The 26,833-nt window shown below is 40.3% G+C and overlaps 6 protein-coding genes across 9 annotated transcripts in view; 4 read left to right on the forward strand and 2 right to left on the reverse strand.

Annotated features, from left to right (window-relative positions):
- Positions 1-4,286, forward strand: part of LOC110839676 (uncharacterized) — a 43,250-nt gene extending 38,964 nt beyond the window's left edge. Inside the window, exon 8 of the mRNA XM_022084101.2 lies at positions 243-4,286. Within this exon, the coding sequence (XP_021939793.2) occupies positions 243-2,670 (2,428 nt within the window). The 3' untranslated portion in view covers positions 2,671-4,286. The remainder of the gene's footprint in view (positions 1-242) is intronic.
- The window catches only part of LOC110839677 (uncharacterized), a 63,087-nt gene extending 54,081 nt beyond the window's left edge, over positions 1-9,006 (reverse strand). Inside the window, exons 1-2 of one of the 3 annotated variants that reach the window (XM_087356701.1) lie at positions 8,424-9,006; positions 8,072-8,204 (exon numbers count right to left, since the gene is read on the reverse strand). The gene's annotated coding sequence lies outside the window, so the exon portion shown is untranslated. Of the gene's footprint in view, positions 1-8,071; positions 8,252-8,423 lie in introns of those variants that run through there. The other 2 variants (XM_087356702.1, XM_087356703.1) reach the window with 2 other exon arrangements.
- A 1,436-nt stretch (positions 9,007-10,442) lies between these two features.
- LOC110839680 (odorant receptor 82a-like) lies at positions 10,443-16,428 on the forward strand. The gene is made up of 7 exons (XM_022084113.2): positions 10,443-10,692; positions 11,332-11,608; positions 12,032-12,228; positions 13,746-13,845; positions 13,938-14,042; positions 14,967-15,122; positions 16,087-16,428. Exons 1-7 carry the CDS (start codon positions 10,445-10,447, stop codon positions 16,153-16,155), a joined length of 1,152 nt encoding a protein of 383 aa, XP_021939805.2. The 5' UTR covers positions 10,443-10,444; the 3' UTR covers positions 16,156-16,428.
- Positions 16,429-17,263: 835 nt separating this feature from the next.
- On the forward strand, positions 17,264-18,944 carry LOC110839674 (uncharacterized). The gene is made up of 4 exons (XM_022084100.2): positions 17,264-17,411; positions 17,830-17,953; positions 18,127-18,187; positions 18,585-18,944. Exons 2-4 carry the CDS (start codon positions 17,846-17,848, stop codon positions 18,725-18,727), a joined length of 312 nt encoding a protein of 103 aa, XP_021939792.1. The 5' UTR covers positions 17,264-17,411; positions 17,830-17,845; the 3' UTR covers positions 18,728-18,944.
- A 2,230-nt stretch (positions 18,945-21,174) lies between these two features.
- On the forward strand, positions 21,175-23,460 carry LOC147872483 (uncharacterized). 2 transcript variants are annotated; one of them, XM_087356513.1, is made up of 4 exons: positions 21,175-21,299; positions 21,996-22,118; positions 22,517-22,577; positions 23,214-23,460. In XM_087356513.1, the coding sequence occupies exons 2-4, from the start codon at positions 22,011-22,013 to the stop codon at positions 23,351-23,353; spliced, it is 309 nt and encodes a 102-aa protein (XP_087212639.1). In that variant the 5' UTR covers positions 21,175-21,299; positions 21,996-22,010; the 3' UTR covers positions 23,354-23,460. The 2 variants fall into 2 exon arrangements, with proteins under 2 accessions (XP_087212639.1, XP_087212638.1); XM_087356512.1 differs by having other exon boundaries at positions 21,220-21,311.
- Positions 23,461-23,587: 127 nt separating this feature from the next.
- LOC110839673 (uncharacterized) overlaps positions 23,588-26,833 on the reverse strand; it is a 178,096-nt gene continuing 174,850 nt past the window's right edge. Inside the window, exons 9-10 of the mRNA XM_087356503.1 lie at positions 26,648-26,827; positions 23,588-26,521 (exon numbers count right to left, since the gene is read on the reverse strand). Of these exons, the coding sequence (XP_087212629.1) occupies positions 25,039-26,521; positions 26,648-26,827 (1,663 nt within the window). The 3' untranslated portion in view covers positions 23,588-25,038. The remainder of the gene's footprint in view (positions 26,522-26,647; positions 26,828-26,833) is intronic.

The following is a 26,833-nucleotide window of genomic DNA, read 5'->3' on the forward strand; positions in this document are numbered from 1 at the left end:
CGAATTCTTTAGCAATCGAAAACCGTGAGCGTCCCTTAAACTGCACTGTTACGAGAATCGGCGCACAATCAAGAACCCTTGCAACTTCCGACAAGAACACTAGTTTAGTGTGTGAAATAAAATTCTTGAACACTGTCACTTGCATATGTGACGTAATAACCAAGTGTGCATCGATTGCCTACGTCACTAATTTGTCTGAAATCCAAAAATAATACCAAAAAATTGTGTGCGTTCCATTTCAGAGCACGACCAACCGCAAAAGACTGTCTGCGCCACAAGTGGTTGTCGAAGAAAATTCCTCGCACATCCACACCACCATCTCTGTTACATCACAACTCCTCCTCACTGCTCGTAACCAAGGCGACCCAACGAACAGCACTGCCTAGTGATGACCCAACACGTAATGAAACTCAGCAACAGAAGAACCTAAGGAAATATCTGTCCAAATCTCGAGAAGCGCTCTTCGAGAGAGTGGTCCAACAGCATCAGCAGCAGCAAAAGAACAGCCTGAGAAAGACCACCATCCTTTCTCAGTACCACAGAACACGACGCCTCTGCGAAAGTCAGATGTCATTGGTCTCCAAGTCCAGAGAACGTCTCCTGATGATGGACCAGCATCAGATGTCTCCGTACTTCAGCCGTTCAAGAGAAAAGCTTTATGGACTCCGAAGTCTATCAAAATCACACGAGGTCCTGGATCTTTGTAAGTCAGCTGCAGCAGCTGGAGGTCAGACTCCGCAAGGCATTGGTTTGGGTATTCTGAAGACGCTGACCAGAGCAACCACGGCGGATCTCAGCATGATACCCCTTTTGCGGCAGAGGCTGATGGACCATGGATCATCTACAACATCAATCTCGTCTTCACTGACCAGTGAACAGGACATGGACGAAACCACAGTTCCAGCGTCTCCAGAGTGCACGAAGTTCAACAGGATGTCTTCGGTACCGGCCAGTTCCACATCGCCGCCAACCACTCATACACTAACACAGGAATTATCTCAGAATTCATCAGGATCGCCAGACAGCGACATTACGTCATCGATGACGCCCACACCAAAAGATCTGCTAGAGACTTCGTCGGGAAAACCTTTAGCAGATATCAAAATTCAGCCTATTACCCAAATACCGGCACTTCTGAGCCCAAAATTACTTAAAGAAACCATTAAAAGTCAACCAAAATATGAAATGTTTTCCAATAACGCTCTGCACGAATGTGAGACTGATATCAGAGCTCGTAACAAAGAAACGGAACTTGAACTAGCCGATGCTGGTGGACTATTGAGCGAACAGATGACAGATCCGAACAGCAGCAGAGAAACCGGAAGATTAAAAGACGACTCGAAAGATGAAAAAAGCTGTTGCCGAGGTGAGAGAACAGAAGACGACAAGGTGTTTCAAAAAGAATGTAAGTTACAATACGAAGGAACAAAAAAATTAAAGAACCTTCCGAAGGAGATTGGACGAACAATGCAAGACACGCCGAACACTTCGGACTCAGCAGCAAAAGTGACACTTGAGAAGAAAATGGACGTTTCAGATAATGAGAATAAGATATACGAGAATGGAGCGGATGAAGAATCAGAACCACGATACACTGTCGCGCAACTTATCTCAGCATTCAACCGTCACCAGGAAGTTGTAACAAAGACATCTCTTGAAGTAACTATGACAACCAGCGACAAGGAGACTAAGATCCCCTCCATAATCTTAAATTCGGGGAACAGCAAATTTCCTACTGGTGCAAATGCTCTGAGACTTTTCATACCTGACATTGACATAACCAATGAACCGCCTAAGAGAAAACAAAAGAGGAAATACTCTTTGGGTTCGGGGGTCACAAAAGAACGGGAACAAAACGCTGAAACATACCAAGTGTCCAAGGCGACGGTCGAACCATCCAAAGACTTGTACCAAACGGAAGACGATGAAGCTTTTCAGTCTCTTGAAAGTTCTAGCTCTCTTACAACCAATGACTACGACTCTATTAAAAGTGTGTTAATACCGGAAGAAGCTGTCGATGAGAAACATGATGGACAGCTCGAACAAGAAATTACATCTGCATCTAAACAGGCGACGACGGAAGATTCAGTTAATGAAAACATCGACAGTACAAACAACAATCATAATGACGATTCAAGCACTATTTGTACGTTAGTTGTTGAACCTCCAACAGCTGACAGAGTTCCGAATGCTGAACAGGAACAATCCCTTCACACCGTAAACGTCAATAAATTTCAGCTGTCTGTAGACGTGACACCAAATTATCTGAGGTCCGGGTCTCTCTCCAGCGATGCCAGCGCAACGTCAAGCGAAGGTTCTGGTTCTATGTCCTGGGAAGAACTGACACCTCCCGGTACGGCGACGCCTTCAAGTACCAAGCACGAGCCCCAGCAATGGCCACAGAAAGCGGCTGCTACGAGCCCAGGTCGTCGTCACACGTCAAGAAGCAGATCTCCTAGTGTGAATCGAGATTCGTGGGGTAGGATCTGCACCGGAACTTATAACAGAGCCATGGAGAAGTTGGTCAACAAACAGGAAAACACAGGAGCCTCAGGTCCCAGCAGGAGACCAAACAGGAAGTCACTGACACTGTTAAGTCCACCTCATGTGATAAGTCCTTCTGAGAAAATCCGTCGGAAGTCAATACCTGTTATCAAACACTTTTCATAAGCAATATAAGATCTGCCCAAGCCTAACGTAACAGCATTCATAATCCAAAATGATGTTTCTATTTGCATTGGAACATTTTGTTCAGTCTGAGGGATGTCAAACCAAATCCTTCAAACACAATCACAACATCCAGATGTCATAATTAAGCGTAGATTGATTATTTAAAAGTGTCTGTGGACGGCTATAATCCGTGGTTTTCTAGAAACCAATCACATGTCCACAATAACGTAACAAATTGAAGTTAATTATTATTTAACTCATAAAATGCGATCGGTGGCGCAATTAGCTATTTCTTCTTCCGGACTTCGATAAATTTGAATTTACTGAAAATAAGAAAAAAATATTCAGGAAGACCGTGTATCTTTATAAAGAGAATACAACTATAACCAACGTCTGTGTATAGTGCATATAAAAGCGGTGACAGTCCTTAAAGTTGGAAAATTCATCGCTTAAATGATTTATAACAGGTAATACAGTTTATACGTTAATAATTTTGAAATTGTGATTTCTATTCTGTTTCAGTATTAATAAAACCATAAAAATAATAAGTGCATTATGCATATTAAATGTATAACTCCAAAGGATGCACAATTTTCAGTCAAGAAATTCACACAATTTAATATTTCTGGTATCCTAATATGTTAGTGGATTAAGATCGTAAGTTTATGTAATTCACAAGTATTGTTTGTAAGGTGTGTATGATTTCTGTTATAAATATACTCTATTATAAAATGCGCATAATAAAAATAGCTGTCATTACGGAATAACACGTTGGACTGTGTTTATCACAAAAGAGGTTATATTTCTGTCGTTAAGACAGAATCACGCGTGTAATTACAAATAACGAGGGTTTTTATATGAGTGTTAAAACATTAAAGGAAAATTTGGCACAATTTCCAAAATTAGATTCATTTTGTTCGGTGACAACGTGTGAAACAATAAATATCAATTTAAAAACCTCACGAATCATAAAATACGTACACATCTGCTACAAAATTATATTAATTAATTCAAAATTATGCAGTGTCCAACTCTTTTCAGAATTTCTGTTTGAATCGTTTTCTCAAAACCTTTTACAGATCATCTTCACACCACATTTATGCACGAAATGATTTTCACCAAATTTGGAAGAAAAATATTCTTTCGTTGATTTTAATACTCACATAAAATGACAGACATGGAACAAAAATGTGAAAGTTAATAAATAACTCCACAATTTGCATGCAACTGTTAATAACACAAATCAAAAAAGTCTTGTAAATTAGCGTGGAAATGTACATTTGTTAACTGTATATTACTATAAAAACCGAAACAGTGTTCACGCCTGTCCCAACATAATGTACCTGAAACCTGATACAATGAACAGGTACAACTGTGATTTCTCATTTAAAGTTACAAAATATATATATATATATATATATATATATATATATACAAAATAAACGTGTTATGTTTTCGTACTGTCGATAGAGTAATGCAAAATTATTGTTCACAGATCTAATTGGTAATTAATTATAATAATGTAACGTATTAATATTATCTGAAAGTCGTCTTGGCTTTATGTAACAAATGCAGCAAAAGAAATGTACATAAATAAAATAAGAACCTAAACCAAATTTGTCACGACATTTTTTGTTTCTCAACCACAGCAGATGTTTAGTTACTGGCGAATTTCACACATAATTTTTAAAATAACTGCCATGGCACAATTACATGAATTCACGCTTACGTTTGAAACTTTTGTAAATTTTCTCCAAAGACAATAAATTCGTAAGATTGGGAGAACATTACATTGATACAAGGCACACACACTGTGTTGTGCATAACGTTTACCGGACTCTAAGAGACTTCTGTTTGTGAAGATTTCTGTTTTCTGGGGTGCAGTCTGGTTAACATCGACCAGACTACACAGCGCAACAACCCAGAAGACAGAAATCTTCATACTCTGATGACGGAGGCAGTATGACCTCTGAAACGTTGGTTAACATCGACCAGACTACACAGCGCAACAACCCAGAAGACAGAAATCTTCATACTCTGATGACGGAGGCAGTATGACCTCTGAAACGTTGGTTAACATCGACCATACTACACAGCGCAACAACCCAGAAGACAGAAATCTTCATACTCATCGCCCTGATGACGGAGGCAGTATGACCTCTGAAACGTTGGTAAACATCAACCAGACTACACAGCGCAACAACCCAGAAGACAGAAATCTTCATACTCATCGCCCTGATGATGGAGGCAGTATGACCTCCGAAACGTTGGTAAACATCGACCAGACTACACAGCGCAACAACCCAGAAGACATAAATCTTCATACTCATCGCCCTGATGACGGAGGCAGTATGACCTCTGAAACGTTGGTAAACATCGACCAGACTACACAGCGCAACAACCCAGAAGACAGAAATCTTCATACTCATCGCCCTGATGATGGAGGCAGTATGACCTCCGAAACGTTGGTAAACATCGACCAGACTACACAGCGCAACAGCCCAGAAGACAGAAATCTTCATAGTCATCGCCCTGATGACGGAGGCAGTATGACCTCTGAAACGTTGGTAAACATCAACCAGACTACACAGCGCAACAACCCAGAAGACAGAAATCTTCATATTCATCACCCTGATGATGGAGGCAGTATGACCTTTGAAACGTTGGTAAACATCGACCAGACTACACAGCGCAACAACCCAGAAGACGGATATCTTCATATTCATCACCCTGATGATGGAGGCAGTATGACCTTTGAAACGTTGGTAAACATCGACCAGACTACACAGCGCAACAACCCAGAAGACGGATATCTTCATATTCATCACCCTGATGATGGAGGCAGTATGACCTTTGAAACGTTGGTAAACATCGACCAGACTACACAGCGCAACAACCCAGAAGACAGAAATCTTCATATTCATCACCCTGATGATGGAGGCAGTATGACCTTTGAAACGTTGGTAAACATCGACCAGACTACACAGCGCAACAACCCAGAAGACGGAAATCTTCATACTCATCGCCCTGATGACGGAGGCAGTATGACCTCTGAGACGTTGGTTAACATCGACCAGACTACACAGCGCAATAACCCAGAAGACAGAAATCTTCATACTCATCGCCCTGATGATGGAGGCAGTATGACCTCCGAAACGTTGGTAAACATCGACCAGACTACACAGCGCAACAACCCAGAAGACAGAAATCTTCATAGTCATCGCCCTGATGACGGAGGCAGTATGACCTCTGAAACGTTGGTAAACATCGACCAGACTACACAGCGCAACAACCCAGAAGACAGAAATCTTCATATTCATCACCCTGATGATGGAGGCAGTATGACCTTTGAAACGTTGGTAAACATCGACCAGACTACACAGCGCAACAACCCAGAAGACGGAAATCTTCATACTCATCGCCCTGATGACGGAGGCAGTATGACCTCTGAGACGTTGGTTAACATCGACCAGACTACACAGCGTAACAACCCAGAAGACAGAAATCTTCATACTCTGATGACGGAGGCAGTATGACCTCTGAGACGTTGGTTAACATCGACCAGACTACACAGCGCAACAACCCAGAAGACAGAAATCTTCATACTCTGATGACGGAGGCAGTATGACCTCTGAGACGTTGGTTAACATCGACCAGACTACACAGCGCAACAACCCAGAAGACAGAAATCTTCATACTCTGATGACGGAGGCAGTATGACCTCTGAAACGTTGGTTAACATCGACCAGACTACACAGCGCAACAACCCAGAAGACAGAAATCTTCATACTAACCACTGTGAAAACCTCAAATCTTACATCTGTGTTTATGTTATTTATAATCACATATCCGATGGGGCCTGGAGGAAACTGCATAATGATGAGCTTAAAAATCTGTACTCCTCCCCCAGTATTGTCAGGGTGATTAAGTCAAGAAGAATGAGATGGACGGGGCATGTAGCGCGCATGGATGGGACAAGAGGTGTGCACCGGGTATTGATCGGGAAGCCTGAGGGGAAGAGACCGCTGGGGAGACCTAGACGTAGATGGGAGGATAATCTCAGGCGGGATCTATGGGAGATAGGAGTTGAAGGAGACTGGATTTTGTTGGCCCAGGACAGGGTCCGGTGGAGGGCTTTGGTTAATTCGGTGATGAACCTTCGGTTTCCCTAAGCCATCTGGTTGGTTGGGTCCACTATTTGTGAAGCCTGAGGGGAAGAGCCCCTAGGGAGACCTAGACGTAGATGGGAGGATAATCTCAGGCGGGATCTATGGGAGATAGGAGTTGAAGGAGACTGGATTTTGTTGGCCCAGGACAGGGTCCGGTGGAGGGCTTTGGTTAATTCGGTGATGAACCTTCGGGTTCGCTAAGCCATCTGGTTGGTTGGTTATTTATAATCACATATCGGAAAAAATAGTGTGACAAAATCATTATTCCTTCTGCTTTAGCACTACATTTTATGGATTTATTTTACGTGCATATTTAGGTAATTTATAAGCCTGAAACACAGTCGTTTCATTTAGAATTCCGTAAATATTAAATTAAATAAAGCCACCGCAGTAAGAATTCATTTTGTACCACGCATTAAATAATCTACATTACAGGATAAACAAAACCACGATGTGTAATCCAAGCAATGGACAAATCTTTATATTAAAAATGAAAATATATTTTAAGATAACTTTTAATGAGTTTAATTTTCAGCTTATTCTGCACATTATAAACACTGCAAAGTGGTACAAAGAGTGACTCTCCGCTTTCAAAACAGGAAATTCAACTATCCATAAGAGGGAAGCAAAATTACGTGGGCATGAAAATGTACTTCAAGCATTGTCAACACCACAATCCTGATTTTCTACTTTCTAGTACATATAAGAATAGACATATAAAAAATGTCTGAATGTCCTTCAATGTGTAATATTTACACATAACTAAGCACCTCCTGTACTGTTAGCATACTTCAATCAGTTCTCTTAAGATAATTTCTTTTAATGACGATGTTTAAAAAAATTTGCTAACTTCCGAAAATTTTTAAACTTTTTCAGAATCTATGAAAATTTGGAATTTCTTAGAGAACGTTTCAGTTTTTAATTTTTTTAAAAATTTTCGAATATTTTGATGATTTTCGAAAACTAAAAAAAAAAAAATTTGGAAAATTTTTGATAATTCTCTTTAAATTTTATTAATATTACTTTGACATTTCTTCAGATTTTGAATGTTTCTAAAATTATTTAAAAAAAAATTTAGGTTAAATGTTCAGTAGCAAGAACATACCAAGACCTACGAGTAGCCCTCAACATTCATTCCTCACTAGTTCCTAAGGTAACAGAACACACATGACTACAAAGTAAAATGTTATTTTTAAAAACAAAATACAAAATTTTAAAAACTTAAAACTCACCCATCGCCTTTGTTTGCAGCAGGAACATCCATCAACATATTCTGCATGACCAAATTCTGAATAAAATCCTCATCCTCCAAAATCTCATCGTGATGTTACATGTTGCATATTCCTCAGACACCTCTTCCACGTACTGTAAATTTTGTGCTGGGTTAAACCCCAACTTCGGAAAGTCCCCCCCCCCCCCCCCCAAGAATTCACAACACTCTCCTGTAGCAGATATTGGAAGGTGGACATCATGCTTCATTAAACACTTCCCACTTCTGCCAAGAACCATGAAGTGCTATAATGATCACTCGTCTTCACTAATTTCAACAGCAGCTCAACATTTTAATTACTATGAAATACCAACCTATTTACAACAGGTGATGAAGGGCTTGTTCTTGTCCTTACGAAGAAGAGTTTGGTTCACCGGTCACCATCAATCCTACACTTTAAAATATCCTTAAATTTTTATCAACCTTATAATTAAATTCAAAACAAATATCAGTCAAAATAAGATAAACCCACTAGATTCACAATCTTACACACCTCTAACCAATGGCAGGCGCGCCATAATTACGACAGTGTATGCATCGCGCAAAGAGAAATTTCCCTTGCTAAACTTAAATTATCCTGAAACAATAATTATTTAGATTACAGTGGAGCGTCATTTTAGTAATATTTAACGGGATGTTCAGTGATTTAAAAGCCTCACATTTAAACGCGCCACCACCACCTCCTGCTGATTAAAATAATTTGGAATCCAACGACATGACGGAAGGGAGGTGGAAGGCAAGCATATCAACATCTTACTGCCATCTCGTGGAGAAATAAACAACTATTGAAGTGTAGCGAGAGTGCGCGTGTACTTGTACGAACCCAAATGGAAAATTCCATGCTGGTTGGAAATGTTGAATAGCGCAAGACGTGAAAGATAAATATAAATTTGGGAATGATCTTGCAGGAAATTATGACAATCACAAAAGATCGAAAAAATGGAAAGAACAACCTCTTTCTTCATCTCATAACAGAATCACACACACACACTCACTCACTCACTCACTCACTCTCCGTCTCTCTCACTCACTCACTCTCTCTCTCTCTCTCTCCTCTAGAAACCGCATCCACTTCCCTCTCTGCTTCTAAGCTCCGCCCCTGTAAAAGTATAAAATGGCTGACCAACGGGGGTCTCCAATTTTCTTTGATCTTAAATCATTTAAATGTTTTTCTGATGACAAACAATTGAATCCTCTCAATGTGTTTGAGTTTGCAGCATTAGGCCTCTAAACTGAGAGGGTTACCGTTCTACGAATTTGTGAGGAGATGTTTTACGGTTTTCCTCAGTCTTTCCAGCTGAGTATCAGGATATTATCACAGAGGAGTGTACGGCCACATTCTTCCACACCTGTAACCACCGTTCATTATCATCATCATTCGATGTTCCAGGCCTATGCCATGCTTAGTCTACGAATCAAAATTGAAACCCTGTAAAATATAGCATAAGTTGTGAGTGGTGCAAATTTAGAGGATTTTTCTTTTAGAAACTCCTGATCGCAAGTTGTAGTCTCTGACACGATAAAATCTTGTGGAATTCACTTTATACATAATACAAACAGAATTCTCGAAGTAACTGAAGTACAAACTTTTACAATATTCACATGGGAACTGACGAGTGTTAAAAATATCGTAAGAAAAAAGTTTCTTCCTTTGTCTGCATTATGTATCAGGCGTATCCATAAGCAAGGTTAAACACAATACTACATCACACAGAAAGTACACAGTGGTAATTTTATTAGTGAACCCACGGACAGTTAGATAAATTTGTGCACATACCTCCTCCATCATCAGTTTAAAAAAAAACCAACACATAATTTCCATATATGCCTATATTTTGTCTGACTCCGTGAAACAGGGTTCTAATTCAGAAGCTAACAGTCGCTCAGCTGGTCAAGATATTCAAAATCTGAATGATCATTACCGTCTAAGTAAGAGTCCACCATTGGTCTCTATTCTCGGTGGATACAAATCCAACCCACAACGTTTTCTTCAATATCCACCTCAGCATCTATCTCTAGGTCTACCGAGTGCATGTTTAACGTCACCCATGAGTGCCCAACTCGGGGCAAGCTTGAGGGTAAGTTCGTTGTCTAGGAGATATTTTAAACTTTTACCATATTCACACCGAGACAGTTGTTCAAAAACTGAAGATTCTCACGAACGCCATCCATCATTTATACACGACACAGCAACCAGAGAGATACGTTCGATCATTTATTAACTTCCTACCCAATGGAATATTGATGGTGACGTCACGCGGACTGGTGTGATCGGGCGAGATCAAACCTCGTTTCACCGCAATCAGACTTACTTTGTAGGCTCAAGACAGACGAAATGTACACCGAAAAACGTTATCGCTCGTTTCGGATTCTGTTCATCTTAGCGGGGAACCCCCTGATGGGTGACGGCCAATCCGTGGCTTACCGGATGTACTCCATTGCCATAGCGACAATTTATTATGTTTGCTGGGTAGGAGAAGTTATTGAGACTTTTATGCATCTGGACAATCCCGAAGAGATGCTGGAGTCGGCTAGAATCGCAATACCAATTTCTGCTTGCATTTGGATCGACGCTTTCACCAGGTTGATTGTCTTCTGAGCGCATGATTTAACGTTTAGAGATTATTTTTGTTCCTTAATTTACTAAGGAGATTTTAAAATATGGACAATATTGGAATATTTTCGTTGTAATATTGGCAACACTGCTAAGACCCAGTCATGATGTAGCTCAAGGTCACATGTTGCTAGTGTGGTTCAGTTGTCCAATCGTCCCGAGTATACACGGTGTAAAGACGAATGCTTCAGTAGAGTACAAATTTTTAGAAAACTCGTTTGTTTTTTTTTAGCCTGAACTCCTTTGGTTTCAAAATTGATTATAATTCTGTAAACTGTGTGTGAGAAAATTGTCCAATTGGACATTTCCCACTTCCTGACGTATAACGCCTAATGGTTAGCATACTAACCTCATATTTAAAGGACCGTAGTTTCAATCCTAACCGTTGCCACTAATATAAATTTTTAAAAAAAATGACAACTCGTCAGTACCTGTCAGTAGCTGTAATGACAACCAATCACCTACAGAGGCAACTCCCGTCAGGTCACATGAAAAGAACATAGCTCAGACAAAGGGCAGTCTGAAACAAAGTAATTATTTCAGATACTCTAAGCTTCATCACGACCAAGTAAATGAATAAATAATAACTCGTACGTCGTCTTTTGTAGGTTTCGCAAACATTCCATCGAGAATTTGATTCGTCTGACTGAATCGTTTGTCTTCGAGGACTGTCCAGAACGAGACGCGAGTACCGGTCGGCTCACCACGGCGGGGATGATACCCTGGATCCAGAAACTGACGATACTCGGAACGTGCCTTGTGCTGGGTCCTCACAGCATCTACATGTTTGTTAGGAGTACCGGGACCGAGAAACTGGGACTCAGAATGTGGACCCCGTACGACGCCAGACCGAGTCCAGTGCACGAAATCACTGTCATCATTCAGGTGCGGGCCACAGTCTGAAAACCACATTGGACATGACCCTTGGTCAGTTCCACCGACCTCCAATGTTAACCACCAATACAGGCTACTTAAAATCCACAGTTGTAAAAAAAAATATACCTACTCTAACCTCAACATGATTTTCAGATAAGAGAGCGAATATTTCCCTAAACAATTCCCGAAACTTTTCGGTGAGATTCGAGGTTCTGAAGATGACTGTCTTCTGAGATGTTGCGCCCTGTAGTCCGGCAGAAGTTTACCGACGTTTCAGTGGTACTTACTGCCATGATCATCCGGGCTATGAGTTTTGCTGGAGACCAAGTACCTCTGAAACGTCGATAAGTTCTTATGAGACTACACTATGGAACTTCTTCATACTCGTCACCTTGAGAACCCGAAATTTTAATTTAATGTTGATACGTACAGGTGTTATCAACTCTAGTCGACGTGACAATTTTTACGGGATTTGTCGGTCTCTACGCGACCCTGGTGGCCATTGCGTGTACTCAGCTGGAGAAACTTCAAGAGGGTCTGAAAAACTTCAGGAATGAAAAAGAGCTGAAACCCAACACGGAACAGGAAAAACTTAAGGAGCATATTCGATTCCACCAGAGCATTCTCAGGTAAGTCGGAGTCACCGGAAGATTCTTGCACTGAAGTATTAATAAAATACAAAGCAGAAGATTTGCCTCCACAAATTGACACTAAGACGACGAAGACGATTTAAAAATCTATTTTTGTAGCCTACAAATTCATTAAAAATAAATTGTACTAAGTAACAAATACTTTTTTTAAAATTTCGGTGTGTCGAGTATTTCTAACTTTCCATGTCATCTTCTGTAAGTTGTAAATTTCTTTTAGAAACGTAAGATCCTACACATAATAACGCAGAAGAAGTCCCGCTACACGCCATGTAGGTCGCTTGGGGGAGGGGGAAGAGGCCGTATAGCTCCTACTCATTCCTGTCCTGGGCACTAGATGATCTAATCTCATTTATTTTGAAGTTAAATTCCTAGGAAGGATCTAATTCTTTCCCCACGCCCCGATATCCTATGGATACACCCGTAGGTACCAAGATTTATTTTGTCTCGTATAAAACAGCCGGAGCGTGAATCTTCTTCTTCTTCTTCTTCTTATAGCGTTATAACCCTGTGTGGGTCTTAGCTTGTTCGATGAATTTTTTCCATTCTGTCCTATCATTCACAATTCTTCTCCATCCCCTTACTCCCATCGTCCTCACATCCTCCTCCACGTCGTCTATCCATCGTTTCCGTGGTCTCCCTCTCATCCTTCTTCCCATCGGTCTCCATTCCATCACTCTTCTAGTCACCCTGTTTCCTTCCATTCTTGCAACATGGCCAAGCCAGGCTAACCTTTTGCTTTTGATTAGCCTCACGATATCTGCTCCCTGTATGATACAATCTAGTTCATGATTCATCCTAATTCTCCAGGAGCCATCACTATTCTGTATTGGACCATAGATTTTTCGTAATATTTTGCGTTCAAATATTCTAAGTTGTTGCTCATCAAAGCTAGTTAATGTCCAGGCTTCACATCCATATGTGACTACTGGTCTTATCAGAACTTTATAGATTCTCAGTTTAAGTTCCCTCCCCAGTATTTTAGACTTCATTAAATTCTGATAGGCATAGTAACACCTATTACCATTCACAATACGTGCTTTAATTTCATTAGTTACTGAATTTATAGTATTAATCTGTGAACCCAGGTAATTAAAATTCTGCACATGTTCAAAATTATAATGTCCTATTCTCAATTTATTTGTGACATTTCTTGCTGCTCTTGTAACTTTCATATATTTTGTTTTCGATTCATTTATTTTTAGCCCCCTTAATTGTGTTTCTTCTATCAATTTTAATAATGTTTCTTCCAGTGCAGCTTTATTCCTGCTAATAATAGCTATATCATCTGCATATGCACTCACGTGTATTGATTTTATGCCTAGGAGCGTGAATCTAACCATTCAAATTTATCTAGTAGCAAGAGTTGCGTCCAGAATGCGTGGTTTTTAGTCACGTGATAATTTTAATGTGTTTCTTAAAAAAAACTTATACAATTAAAACAGATGAAGAACGATTGTGTGAGAGTTTGTATCATGGGCGTCTGTACTGTGTTCTAGTTTCATGAGGGCCCTTGAAGACACCCTGAACATCTTAGTCCTGGGCCACTTCCTAGTCATCGTCGGAGCGCTCTGCTTCGGCGTTATATCTGCTGTAGCGGTATGATTAAAATGCGGAAAAAAAAAAATACGGAACAGAGTTTCGGAAGAAAATGAATGATGATTCTTGAAACCAGAGTTTCTGTGTTTCAGATCTGGGGAAACGCGGGAGATTTGCTGCAAATTATATTGGTAATGTGTAGCATAACCGCGCAACTCGGAATGTACTGCTGGTTCGGAGAACGGCTTACGAATCAGGTACTGTAAACCTTCAAGAAACAAAAATACCTCATGTGTAGCTAAGTTGCCTAACCCGAAGATTTAATGTTGCTGATATAGTAACATTTCGCCCCCTCCCACTCAGACTCCTGTCCACTTTGACAACCCATTAGGTTTCATTAGCCTAATTATCTCATCATCTTCGTCTTCTTGGTTTTCCAAGTAGTCGTTTTACAAACGGATTCTGAGACACTGACGTTTTAGGACGCGCGCAGAATCGCAGTCGTGAGTATTTTGATGACTTGGTGAACACTTCGCGGACAATAATCGTTCTGGAGAAGCTGATATTCGCTCAGCTGGACAAAAAAAAAATTCCCCCGAATGTTCATTACCGCATTCACTACAGCTCTTCACTGGTCCGCAGCCAGCTGAAACCAATCAGCAAAACCCACACGCTATTTCTCTAAGGTACGTCTTTATACTACGCTCACAACAACGACTATTTTTCGTAAGTGATCTTTTTCAGTCAAGTTTTTGTGTGAAATTTTGTAAGCAGTCTGTTTCTCCCTTCACGTACGAGTTCTAAGTGTTCTGCCCATCGTCAGACGTATCTTTTCTTACGTTCACATAATCAATGCAACTGTATTCGGAAAGATAGCATAATCACCTTTCACCGACCAAGAATCTGGCCTGTCCAGGTCGAGAATTACTTCTGAAGCTATTTGTTAGTCCTCATACGGCATCTGATAATACTCCCTGTATGGGAGATCAGTCTATCGGAAGGCTGTACCTTTGTAGGACAACGCAGAACACAAAAGCTGGCAAATACTTGTACCATGGAGCGAGATTCAAACACGCGATTCTAGTGTAACAGTGATCCAACAGCATTCACTGCATGAACCACGAAATCTGTTGTGCCAACTACGACAATTCGTGTCTTAAATGTCTTCTTCCCGTTCTCAGGCTGAGGGCGTTAAACAAGCCGTCTGGGAGAGCGAATGGGTAGGAGCACCCCTCCAACAACAGCGCGATCTGGCGTTCGTGATGGCCGAGGCGAACAAACAGTTCGTCCTGACGGCAGGGGGCTTCACATCTCTGTCACACCACACACTGATCATGGTGAGTTCGGTGTTACCAGGAACAGCCGTCCATTGACCAAGCTTTAGGCTTGAAGATGGAAGAGATATGTTTCTCCGAAACGTTGGCATGTACCAACGAGTTTACACCCAAAACCCAGAAGAACAACAACAAATCGAACGTCGTGGTCGAGTACAAAACAACCCTGCTTCGTGATCCTGGCTGCGGGGGGATTTTCGTACTTTTACTCAGACCCTCCAGGCAAATTCCGGTATAGTACCTTAACTTAGGCCACGACCGCTTCCTTCCACACCCTTTCCAGTTCATTAATTAAATAAACTTCAAGAAAAACATTAATCAATACCTTGGTCATATTAGGGGCTCAATACCACCCGGAAGGGTCTGGGACAACTCTAGAAACAAAAGAAAAAGTGTTTCATAATTCTACCCGTTGCGTATTAGTCCGAAACGTCTGCTCATCCTTTGGGTGCCTGAGGAAAATATCTGGAAACAATAAATCTGAAGCAATGGGACGACCGAGAAAGTCGAGTATTAGTGTTATCAAGTGAACGATCACGAGATTAGAGGAACATGTATCACGCATGGAAGATGTGAGAAATGTATACAAAGTTTTGGCGAAAAATCCTGAAGGAAAAATATTAATTGGGAGGATAATATTAAGACATGTCTCTGGGAATTATTGTGCGTGGGGTGGAGGCGAGGGGAAGCTAGAGGCGAACAGCGAAGGAGTTTCGATAGCCGCCATAAAAAAGTTCCACTAAAATTAAATCGTACGCACTGCACGGCTCGGAAGCATGCTGCATCTCGATATATCTCGAATCGACAGTTTTAGGCTGGGAGTGATTTTTTTCAACGCAGGATACAGGGCGTTCGTCTTAAGACTTAATAAACCACGAGCTCTGTTTCACATGACGAATTACCTTAATCTCATTATGACAATTGTACAGAGTCCCGAAACAGTAATGCTGATAATATTATGTTTCAGGTCGCCAACCAAGTAATGTCCTACACCATGTTCTTGGTCAACGTGAGAGACGAAAATGACCGCGCGTAGTCTCGCTGGTGGAAGCATTTGGAACGTAGTCAAGTAACTTCTGTAACACACAAGCCACTTCAATTATCATCACATATCCCACTTCTATCAGAATTGTTTTTGTGCACATTTTCAATTAAAGAAAAACATTGAATTTGGTTTGTGACTTTCATCGCTGTAAAGAGCTCAGTTCTCAGAACACTATATTATTATTATTTAAAAACTGAATAATATCCTGATGTATGATAGTCTTAACAATTCAATTATTGAAATATATTAGCAGTTGAATACTCATTATTAACCAAATTAATTTCCCTTCATTGTTGAACTTCCAACACCGTATGACATTATTGTAATACAGAACGTGTAATTTTAAATTCAAACCAACAATGATCACGTAATAGAGAACAAATATAACAATGTGAGAAAAATGTCCGCCTGCCTTTAACAGACTCTCCCAACATTTCCTGCGATATTCGAGTCAAGGCAACCATTGTTGGTCGGTCGCTCCTAATATTTGTGTCACCAAAGACTGTTGCAGTTAGATGCTGCTTTTAAAACGAACAATCTCTGCATCTGAGACAAAAAGTCCTAGGTGGTCTAGCGGTAAGAACGCTGGCTTTGTAATCCTGGGGTCTCGGGTTCGATTCCCGGCGGTGCTCAAATTTATAACTTGTGTTGGGCAAGGCCGTGGTCTAGGCAACACGGAGTTTTCCTCCGTGGCATCCCAACAATTACTCCATTCACACACAGAAGAAGGCAATGGCAAACCACTTCTGGATCATCTGCCAAGAACGTATATGAACAGGTCCCAGTCCGAGAAAAGGATGGAAGGATCCTGTTCATATGGACCTGTCGTCAGACAGAACACTAAATAAATAAATAAAAATAAAAGCTTTCCACCCATCACCGGTCTGATTATCAGGACAAGACGTCCACGTAGGCCTCAGAAACTTTTATCCACCCACTGGAGTAATTAAATAACAATGGTCAAAGAACAATTAGACGACGAAACATCGCAGTCCAAAGAACTCGTTTAATATTTCCTTTGGAAAATAGCCAAAGGTCGCTTTCTAAGTAAAAACGACATAAAGCCTCGAAACACTCATACGACCATTGAACGAATATATTAACACAGCTTCGAGACGTCATAGCCCGTACTTCCCCACTGTCCACGGGTGTTCCGCTCGGTCCAGTCAGCTGTCGCAGTGATATAAAAGGAAAAGCTACCAGCTGCAGCTACCACAGCCCCGCCAGACTCTCAACAGCAGTTATCGGTAAGTACGGACTCTGTTATACAACTACAAGAATATCAATTAATATGTTTAATTGCGGTTTCCTTGGGGACGCTGTTAGTAGGTCGAATGATGAGATGATTAATGAACGATCGATATGGGAGGAAGCAGTCGTCGATATTTCCTGGTGTGACTGAAGAAAACCACGAAAAACTTCAATCATGATAGCTGGTGGATAGAAGGAAAGAGGAAAAGAGAGCCAGGGTGGTTTTAGAGTGATTAGACACCCACCTCTTGCAAAAGATTAACAAAAAATTAAGTCCTGTGTGTGGTCAGCGATGTCAGAGTGACTTATATATCGACACAACTTAACATGAAACAGAAATCGAATTCTTAAATACTGTCTGTATTAATTTCTAGCCAGTTGAGGTTTTCTCGAAATTTTATTTTTTCTTCTCAGGCTACCAACTTCAACGATGTCCAGGGTCCTCTTTTTGTTTGTCAGTGTTGCCACTATTATGGTTTTAATTACACTAAACGAAGTGTCCACCAGCAGCCCGATGTGTTACGAAGTGGGAAAGAAGGTGAGTGCCAACCAAACAAAGGAATACGATAAATGCCCATTCTTGACCGACGTTTCAGAGATGCTTACTGCCTTCATCATTATTATCATCGCCCTAATTATGGAGAGAGTTAATATGACATTATTCCGTGTTATGTGTTTTTTTCATAAAGAAACCAATGTTACATGTTGCAGTGCCCTACAAGCCCAAGCTTCTGCTGTGGTGGTTGCTGCAAGAACGGCTTTTGCATCAAGTGTAAGTGTCTGTTGTACAGAATGATGCAATTAAATGACTGTACTAATGACGATTATCATCCAATATTTTTTTTTCCCACCAGGACAGATCGTTTTATTAGCCGCGAGCTGAGTTCGTCATTTATTGATATTAATTACATCGATTCAAAAAAAAGTATATATTGTAAAATCATAAGCGGTACTCAGTAGTTAAGATATATCCAATTGTTTAAGTAACTCGAACGCAAAGCTCAGTTAACATCTTCATAAAGTTTCTCTTCCAACACAGAATGATTTATTTCGTATCTTCATCTTGTCCTCTTAACACCTAGATCTCGTTCGTAAGTGCTTCTAAACGCTGCCTTATGGTAGCAGCACTCAGCGTCTTTACCAAAAACTCTTTGACTTTCGGCTTTCAGATGATGACAATCCTGATTACTGCGCCAACAACCCCTGTGCCATCGAGTACTGTCCCCAGGGGCAGGAGTGTCACGTCGGAGAGCCTCTGGCGTGTTCTGGTCCCCCCTGCAGGAAATCCACGTTCTGTAAACCCAAACACTAGCAGGAGGAACGTCTTTGGCGCCCAGAGCAACAGTCGACGCATTGCGTCGGCACGCGTCGATACCGGAGGACACCTTCAAACCCATCATTAAATTAATTCTCAGCTGTATGAAAGATTCACGTCGTATATCTTCATAGTAACGATGATTTTGTAAAAAATAAATATTTGTGTCACCTGTACCAATGCTTCTGTGAAAATATAACCAAATCGCATCCTCTCTCTGACTTGTTTCGATGTCTTTAGGTTGAGCCGAGTGTAGTGGCTAAGCTGTGGGCTGTGTGGCCGGGGTTCGGTTCCCGGCAAGGACACGGATTTTCCTGTTCACTATAAACAGACCTGTTCCAAGTCCACCCAGCCTCCTAACCCATGGGTACCAGGGTTCTTTTATAGGGGGTAAAATTCCGGGACGCTAAACAAAACATCCACCTCTATGTTGATCCGAGGTTCAGAATGCATGGATCTATACATCCACTCCCTCCATACGCCTTCGTGGCGTTGTGTTCAATTAATAGCCACGCGCTGATTAATTACGAGTGTGTTCTAGCAAGTGATATCTTGTGGGCCAACACTACGAGGAAGAGAAGACAATCAAATAAGACAATGGAAAATAAAAATGCGATGAAACAAGGCTATGTGACGTCAGTACCCGGTGCTACCCCGCTGCGTTATTCTAAGGCTTCTGAAGGACGCAACTCACTGATATGTCTCAGTTGAAAGCGCTTCGAAAACCATTATAGATGACAGGATAATATTAAAGTGAGGTTAAGGTCGTCTTCAACTTGAGAAGAAACTTAGAAATACTTTACGACGTTCACAAATTAAATCTGCCTCCTCAACACGGCATAATTTTAATGCAATTTGTGCGGAAACGCGCTGAGCGTCTCTATGAATAAAAATTTCAATTTAGGCTTTTTTTGTTAATTTTTATACGACTCAGTCACTGAATTAACAGGCGGGGAAAACTTTAGAGTGCAGTCCAGATAAAAAAAAATTCAATTCAATAATACAATTAATAACATCCTCTAAATGCGAATAATGTTGACAACGCGTATTTAAAATTTTGCAATAGAAATGCCGATTCTTTTTAACAAATGCGTTTTAAAACGATCTCTCTGCGTAAATAAGGAAGTAAGGCTTACGTGCGGTTTTAGGCTGTAGGTAAGCTACGCGGTCTTCAAATAATCACGAAGGATATCCGACATTTGGTTTCCTGTAGCAGTAAAATCATGTAGACAAGTTTTGTGGTTACAGTTACTAGAGTAAGTAAGTAATTCCTAAAATTTTTGTAACGCATATAACAACTCATTGCGAGAAAATGAAGGATTTGATTTCAAAGACAAAATAACATTGACAAATTTAAGAAGAAGCGACGCAGCACACGCATGGTCGATAAGACAAATGCGTACAAATTATTAGTGAGAAAACCCGAAAATAAGAGACCAATTGTGTGGAGACCTAAACGTAGATTTAAGGGTAATATAATATTAAAAACGGATGTTGCTGATAGGGAATAAACTGCGAAATGTATTAGACTTGCTTTATGACAGTATCTAGCGGAGAGTTTTATGGTAACCTGCATTGAATCTCCGGGTTTTTGCGCTCACTTAACCTGCTGGTTCATTATCCGATCATTTAATGACGTGGATGCATTCTCACAAGTGTTCGTTCCACGAATTTTTCATGACGCGAGAAGTTACGACGCGCGTAAGACGGTATTGAAAACTTCTGCTGGTGACTAGGAAACAAGTGGATCGGGGAATAACAAACAACATAGTTTCTGGAGCCTACATCAGTCGTTCGTCCTTGTCATTGAATTGGGAAATACAACATAAGAAAGAATTTATCAGCATCGAAGCCTTCATATTACGTAATTCTGATTAAATACATTACACGTGTCATTTATACATGATTTCGAATGTCCGACGCTGTTTGCCAATATAAGACGAAAATCAACATACACAGTTTGAGAAAAATTGGGTTACCACGTTCTAAATCTGGTGTGTGGACGCTGAGGAAAGGTTATTATGAACGAAGACGTCCTCTGTGTACAGAGGAAGACAGTATTGTTAAAATACTCGGCAAAAATTAAGCGCGGGGATTATTTTTAAGGACAAAATTGCTTCTTTGTAATAAAGACTTGGTTTATAAGAGAATAATAAATTTACTAATCTTGTGTAACCAAGGAATGTAAGAAAATGCCTTTATATAATTAAATGTAAATGGGAGAATAAAATAATTAACATGTAATAGGGAAGGGGGAATAGAAGCATTATTATGAGAACAACTATTGTACAGTAAGAGAATATAGTTACATCAGAGCTACGGACGACAAACGCGGTATTAGGTCGACACAGAAAACTCGACTGAATAAATTATTAAATACGGGAAATACGAAGCAAGATTGCGACGGCCGAACTATCGGTCCAGAGGCCATGTTGATGTGACGTCGCTGAGCGGTATATCCCCGTTCAGAGATCCAACTTTCCTGCACGGACTTTACCACAGCGCCATATAAAAACAGCGAAGACCTTGTTACAGCTGGCTTTCAAGATCTGGAATCATCGACAGACAGGTAACCGCGGAGGTTGGTATCTTTGAACCACTTCGAGCGTGTTTGAACATCGGTCGCGTGACTATTTTCTTACATGCCAACGTTGGCACAGAACTTTCTAGACCTCCGTTCGGAAGGTACCGAGTTCGAGACTTGTTCTCCGTTGTCGCGGAAACGTTACGGTATTTTAAGACGGTTGTTTTCTGTGCATTGTAGTGTAGTCTACCAGACTACACAGCACTACAGCCATCTTCACAATCACCGCCGTGTGAACCTCAAATCCTACTAAATGATATTCATTCACTTGAAAGGCCGACACGCAGATTGGAAGATCGTAATATTGAAATTAATCTTAAGGTTCTGATAATGTGCATTGGACTGATGTTTCTTTTAAGTTCCAATGGCGGACATTTAAAAATTACCGTTTTCTGTAGAACGACACGACTTTTAAAACAAAAAACAAATCATGACAAAAAAATTGGCATCTTAATTTCCTTCATCAATTATCACTTCATGTGTATTTTTAATATCCAGAATCATGTGGTTCTCAGAAAGACCCCCCCCCCCAAAAAAAAAAACAGAACCCATTCACTCAACAGTTCTAATGTAACTCGGTAGGGGGTCCTCAGTTTTCAACGTTGTTGGTGTGATGGATTGGGAACCCCCCCCCCCGATGTGAAATTCTTACATTTGCAGGGATTTACGTTGTGTTCACAGAATCTAAAAAGAAAAATGACCAAGTTCCTGTTGTTCCTGGCCAGTGTTACCACCCTGATGGTACTAATTACCCCACGACATGTGGCTGCTTCGTCACCAGCGTGCTACGGTCCAGGAGAACGGGTGAGTGTCCTCTGCTGGAAGTCTGTACAAGATTCAGAATATGTACATAACATTGTTATAAATACTAAGTAAAGGACAGAATGGGCGGGGCCATGTAGCACGCATTTAGACGATGAGAAACGTGTCTAATTTTTAAATAGGAATACCTGAAGAAAACACGCCAGTTTGGAGAACCGGGCGCTGAGATGTGGATAATATTAAAATGAACTGTTAAAGAGACAGGGTGTATGAGGGCGTGGACTGGATCCCACTACTCTTCCAATGTGTTAAACTTCAATCCAATCTAGTGAGCGAGAATTTTCTTTCTCGGTGAATTAAATAGGTCTACACTTAATCCATGTAATTAATGTAGCCCTAAGATTATCACTGTTACATAAAACCCGTGTTACATGTTGCAGTGCCCAGTGTCCCCATCTTTTTGTTGTGGTGGATGCTGCAAGAATGGCGTCTGCATCTTGTGTAAGTGGCTTTAATATCATTGGCATTTACAAAAAATCAAAATGTATACATCTCAATTGAATAACAATTTTCTTGGATATTATCCATCGTCTAGTAAATATAAAACGTAAAACGACGTTTCGGAGATGGGACTGTATCTCCGTCTTCAGGTTCTCCGGAGATAGGGATTAGCTCTATCTAGTGGGCCCAACTGTGTAGGAACCTGAATACGGAGATAGAGTCCCATCTCCGAAACGTCGTTTTACGTTTTATATTTACTAGACGATGGATAATATCCAAGAAAATTTTTATTCAATTGACTCTTCACCATCGTCAAGAAGTTTTAGATTTGATATGTATACATCTCGTACAAATAGGAGCTAATTGTACCTCACATCCAAGTGGAGCGGATGAGTGTCTCGACATTTTTAGCGTGGTAACACACTTAGATAAGATTGAATATCGTACAGTAATCAATCATCATGTATCATTATAAAGGTCTCTGTGTGTGTAGTTCGGAAAAACAATGTAATCGTTTCACCATAAAAAGTCGTCATCTTAAAATGTAAAACATTCGCGTAATAAAAGTGCAACCGTATCAGAATAGCTTCAGAGTACACAAAGCTGGTTTTGAATCTGACCTCACGTTCTTTTCAGACGACGAAGACCCTGACCTCTGCGCCAGTCCGTGCTCCCAAACGTACTGCCCTGCAGGAGAGGTTTGCGTTGTGCCCGAAATCTGCAAGAGGCCCCCGTGTTCCAACCTGTCCGCTGGAATTTGCTTACCTAAGACGTAAACGCCACAAAACACAGGACCTGTTTCTGCTGTAATTCTATGAATTTCTTGTGGTAGGATTGGATTTTAAAAAACAATAAACCACGACAAAGTGTTGTATTTTATGGAGCCATGGCTTGGATCATAAAATATAAATGAAAAACACAGGAAAATCTTAGACAGACAGACTTAAATCACCGTGCATGAGAAAAATGGATACATAGGAAACATAAGGTTAAAAGATTTAAAATGAAAAGACCTTTAAGAAAAAATTTAATTAAGTATTGCATTGTTAATTATAAGAATGTACAAGTCACTGGAACACAACTTTCAAGATGAATGGCCACACAAAGGATTAATCTTTATTTCGTGGTATTTAGGGATTCAAAATCCCAAATTTTTGGGCTCGCTGACCAGACTTTTTAACTCAACAGTTAACAAGCACGGCCAGCTGGATTACGTTCAGACGGAAATGAACGGATGACACAGGTTAAATACACAAAGGAACACGATACTAAGTTAAAACTACAGCGAGAGTACAGTGGTCTTCCATTCCAACATTTTTATAGATTCCACATTGGCACACAGAATGTTCATAATAAAACTTACAGTATAAATAATTTGCCAGGAAAATGTCTGACATATATATAAAAGTACGTGGTATGAATTCTTCATATAGTTCTATATACGAAACGTGATACAGATTTTTTTAAACATCGTACATTATGGTGATTACAAAATATGTTTTACGAAATCACATTTCAAAATACCTGGAGAAATACAAAATATTCAGAAAAAAAATTTTGGACTCATTTTTTGTTTCCTATAATTTAAAGCACCATCATACAATGAGCAAATTACTTACAATTATCGCACGTAGGAACTCGTGTCGTGCAATTTCGGTGAACTAGAAATGCATTTTCGTATTACTACAAAGACAAGACACACAAAATGGAAATACAAAGTCTTTTCGTAATAAGAGCACTGGAATCATATTTTTTAAATATTGGTCCACTCTGGAATACACATCGACAAATTACACACTTTCTCAATATGACTAGCATTTACAGCGTGGAATATACAGGACATACCAGTTACCGTCTGTGATCCAAAATCCATTTGGCTTAAGTTAAATCAGCAGGTAATTAATTACAAATTGGGTCTGTTTGCAGTCCGCAGTATCACGGACAACCCCAAATTACTGTGCAGTCGGTTTATATTATAGAACGAGAATTATAAAAAAAGAAATTAAAACTAATAATTTAATTAAGTGATATAGGTTCAGTAAAGGGGCACAGATACGTCGTTGTAAGTATCTTAAGTGGCATGAATTCAGTTTAACTGACAAGATATTTTGCAATTTCCTTATCAGACGACAAGGCTTCAGGTAAATTACACGGACGTATAATTACAAAAATTTTATCTGCAGAATATATTTTTATTATGTACACGTATGCTGCACGATGTCGAATTTATTAAATATGATGAAATTTTTTTTTAAAAAAAAACATTTTCTTTATGTACAAAATTCTGATACAAAAATTGTTTTAAATATATAAAAGGAAAGAATTATCACAGGCGCAAACAGAGGTGAGTAGCACACAATTTGTCTGCCTGTTTTACCTGCCGATATCTCAGAAAAGTCCCTCCGCAAATAAACTGCCTTAGCATAATATTTACAACAAATATTACTTTATTAACCATAAATTACGATTTTGATCCTTGCATTTGGAGCTTTCTGATTCTTGACTGCACGGACTCGCATTTAACCTCACTGACTCTGCTATACTTCCCAGCCTTCAGCTCCCTAATGACGACGATGTTTCCATTGCGTTCTCGCAAGAAATCGACCTTTCGTGTTGACGAAGTGTTGTCGCCGCTCACAGATGTCAGCACCACCTTATTCAAAATGGACGTGTGCGCGGCTTTGGCAAACTGTTTATGCGGTACAGTAGAGAAAACGTTTTTTCCTCGTGTATTCTTCATTCCTGCTTCCTGTTTACCTGCAGAATTTGAATTGAATTGAGCAAAATCCCTGGAAAACGTTTCACTGTACGAATACCTCAATGCTCTGTCATTCCTCGTACCATTTAGCATTCCCGTTGTATCCCAGAGATTGTGGTTTGTTGATGAGCACGAAACATAATTTCCTCCGGGATAAGGTCGTCCATTTATTTTGGAATAGTTATATTCCAGTAAGGAGTCGTCCAGTGAGATGATACTAGATCGATCACTTGATGAATCTATCGACATTTCACTAACAGTGTCACTTCCTGAATCGCTACTCGAATGGTCAGAGTACGAATGACCATTCTCTGACGTCACAGTAGTTACTGGGCCGTTTATCAACATCGGAGCTGCACCGTTACCAAGGGATGTTTCGTCTTCCGAATCGTCGATAATGAAACATCTTCTAAACGTGTACACACAATCTTTATTATCCATTACCCTTCTTGGGGTCTCTTTTTCCGTCTTCGTCGACACATTCAGATTCTGTTTCCTCTGTATTTCAGTTGTTTCTGTACCACGTGATAAATGGCTGAGTTTATTAAACCTACCGCCACCACTTAAAGGCATCGTATGCGTGGCAGTGGCTTTGGTCGCTGACCGTACACTAACGTACGTACAATTATTATTTTCAACCTTACTTTTAACATTTAGGGGTTCATTTATTCTTGGGCTCTTATTTATTTCGTACGTCGAGGTCGATAAATTGTCTGGTTTCTCTACTGTAGGTTTAATTTCGACAACGTTGTTATTTTTGGTATTTGCCAGTTCAATGTAACTCTGTGCTAAATTTTCCATGTTCTTCATGAAACGACTTCTCCTAGAGAAGCTGAGGCCTACTCTTTCCGGAGTTGATTCGTCTTGAGACACGACAGATGTCAGCGTAGAAGATGTCTCCGTGGTCTTTGCGTATAGAATGCTATTCTCCTTGGGTCTATGAACGCTAAGACTTGTCGGCGACGTTTTCGAAGTGACTGTTGTTTCGTGGCTTGACACAGTTTGGCTTACGATATTTTCTTGCTTTCTCAATACGGTAGGAGACGACAATTTGATCTGAACCTCCTCTACTTTGGCAATTACGGCTTCACAGCACTTGACAGGTGTTGGCACAGGCTGCAGAGTGATTGGCTCGCTGTTTGTGAACCACTGATGTTGAAGGCATTCTATGGCACTTAATCGCTTACTGCAAATAAACGAAAACATTTTAAATTACAAAACAGACCAAATGTAACCTGAACACAGCAACAAATGAATGGAAAAATTTCTTACAGATTCTTAGCAATAGAATCAATATTACAAATAATCTTACCTTGGCTCCTTGACCATTAACTTTCGCATAAGGTCCTTGGCATCCTCAGAAACATCCTCGAATAAGTCGTCGGGGAAGTCGAGTTTGCACTGTGAGATGTTACAAAATGTCTCTTGTTTTGTATCACCACCAAAGGGGGAGCAACCAGTCAGAAGCACATACAGCAGAACTCCAACAGACCTGCCC

The sequence above is a fragment of the Zootermopsis nevadensis genome, unplaced genomic scaffold, assembly GCF_977971745.1.
Source record: "Zootermopsis nevadensis isolate Lab colony 2312 unplaced genomic scaffold, Znev_1.0 Znev_ptg000027l, whole genome shotgun sequence".
NCBI lineage: Eukaryota > Metazoa > Arthropoda > Insecta > Blattodea > Termopsidae > Zootermopsis > Zootermopsis nevadensis.